Genomic DNA, 1,506 nt, shown 5'->3' on the forward strand with positions numbered 1-1,506 from the left:
TTGTAGTTTGTTTATTTCCTTATTTCTTTTCCTCACTGTGCTATTTTCCCTGTTGGGGATCCTTGGGCTTATAGCAACCTGTTTTCCAACTAGGGTTGTAGCTTAGCTAATAATAATAATAATAATAATAATAATAATAATAATATAATTATTGTTATTATTATTATTACTATTGTTATTATTATTATTATCACTTGCTAAGCTACAACCGTTGTTGGAAAAGCAAGATTCTATAAGCCCAGGGGCCCCCACAGGGAAAATAGCCTAGTGAGTAAAGGAAACAAGGAAAAATAAAATATTTCAAGAACAGTAACATTTAGATAAATATTTCCTAAATAAACTATGAAAACTTTAACAAAACAAGAGGAAGAGAAATGAGATTGGATAGTGTCGTAATAATAATAATAATAATAATAATAATAATAATAATAATAATAATAATAATAATAATAATAATAGTAATAGTAATAATAATAATAATAATATTAAATTATATACAAACTACGAAGAGAGACTTATTTCAGCCTATTAAACATAAAAACATTGTCTTAAAGCATCCTGCTTTTCCAACTAGGGTTGTAGCTTAGCTAATAATAATAATAATAATAATAATAATAATAATAATAATAATAATAATAATAATAATAATAATAATAATAATAATAATATTAATGATATACAAACCACGAACATAAAAAACATTCAAATTATCACACACACGGATATGCAAGGTCGCAATTATGCTCCATTTGTTACCTCACATATCCCGACCTTGGTCGTCATTGGGGGTCGCTTGAGGCATCGATTTTGATGCCAGGTCGACTGAGAATAACTGTTTTGAGGTCACTATATTCTTTTATATGTTTCTGGAGAAGAAGAATCTACAGCGGAAGATGGGATACGAGTGTCAGGGAAAGTGATTTTTTTTCCGTATTGTCTCGTTTTAGTTAGGGGAAGATAGTGAAGATGATGAGTGTTGGTTGTTTTGGGGAGTAGAGTATGTATAATCTATTTATTATGCTTGTATATAGATAGATCGATAGATAGGTATGTATGTATGTATGTAACACACACACACACACACACACACACATATATATATATATATATATATATATATATATATATATATATATATATATATATATATATATATATATATATATATATTAATTAAATAATTTATTTGTTTATACACATGCATAGTGTATAGATAGATGAATATGTGCCACATACACACAGTGTATAGATAGTTGAATATGTACACATGCACAGTGTATAGATAGTTGAATACACACACACACACACACACACACACACACACACACACACACACACACACACACACACACACACACACACACACACACACACGATGAATCTGCCTGATCATGCTAAAAAAGAAGATAAAAAAAAACTTGAAAAATTAAATTCCCATTTCCACAATCCTTCTTAAGTTCCAGAAAAAGATCCTTCCCGTGCCGGGAATCGAACCCGGGCCTCGCG

At 29.4% G+C, this 1,506-nt stretch overlaps 1 protein-coding gene across 1 annotated transcript in view; it reads right to left on the reverse strand.

The window, feature by feature from the left end:
* Window positions 1-779: 779 nt before the first annotated feature.
* Window positions 780-1,506, reverse strand: part of LOC137655098 (uncharacterized) — a 22,512-nt gene continuing 21,785 nt past the window's right edge. The window contains exon 3 of the mRNA XM_068389016.1: window positions 780-881. Coding sequence (XP_068245117.1) covers window positions 780-881 — 102 coding nt within the window. The remainder of the gene's footprint in view (window positions 882-1,506) is intronic.

Source organism: Palaemon carinicauda, chromosome 1, assembly GCF_036898095.1.
Source record: "Palaemon carinicauda isolate YSFRI2023 chromosome 1, ASM3689809v2, whole genome shotgun sequence".
In the NCBI taxonomy this organism is placed as follows: Eukaryota; Metazoa; Arthropoda; class Malacostraca; order Decapoda; family Palaemonidae; genus Palaemon; species Palaemon carinicauda.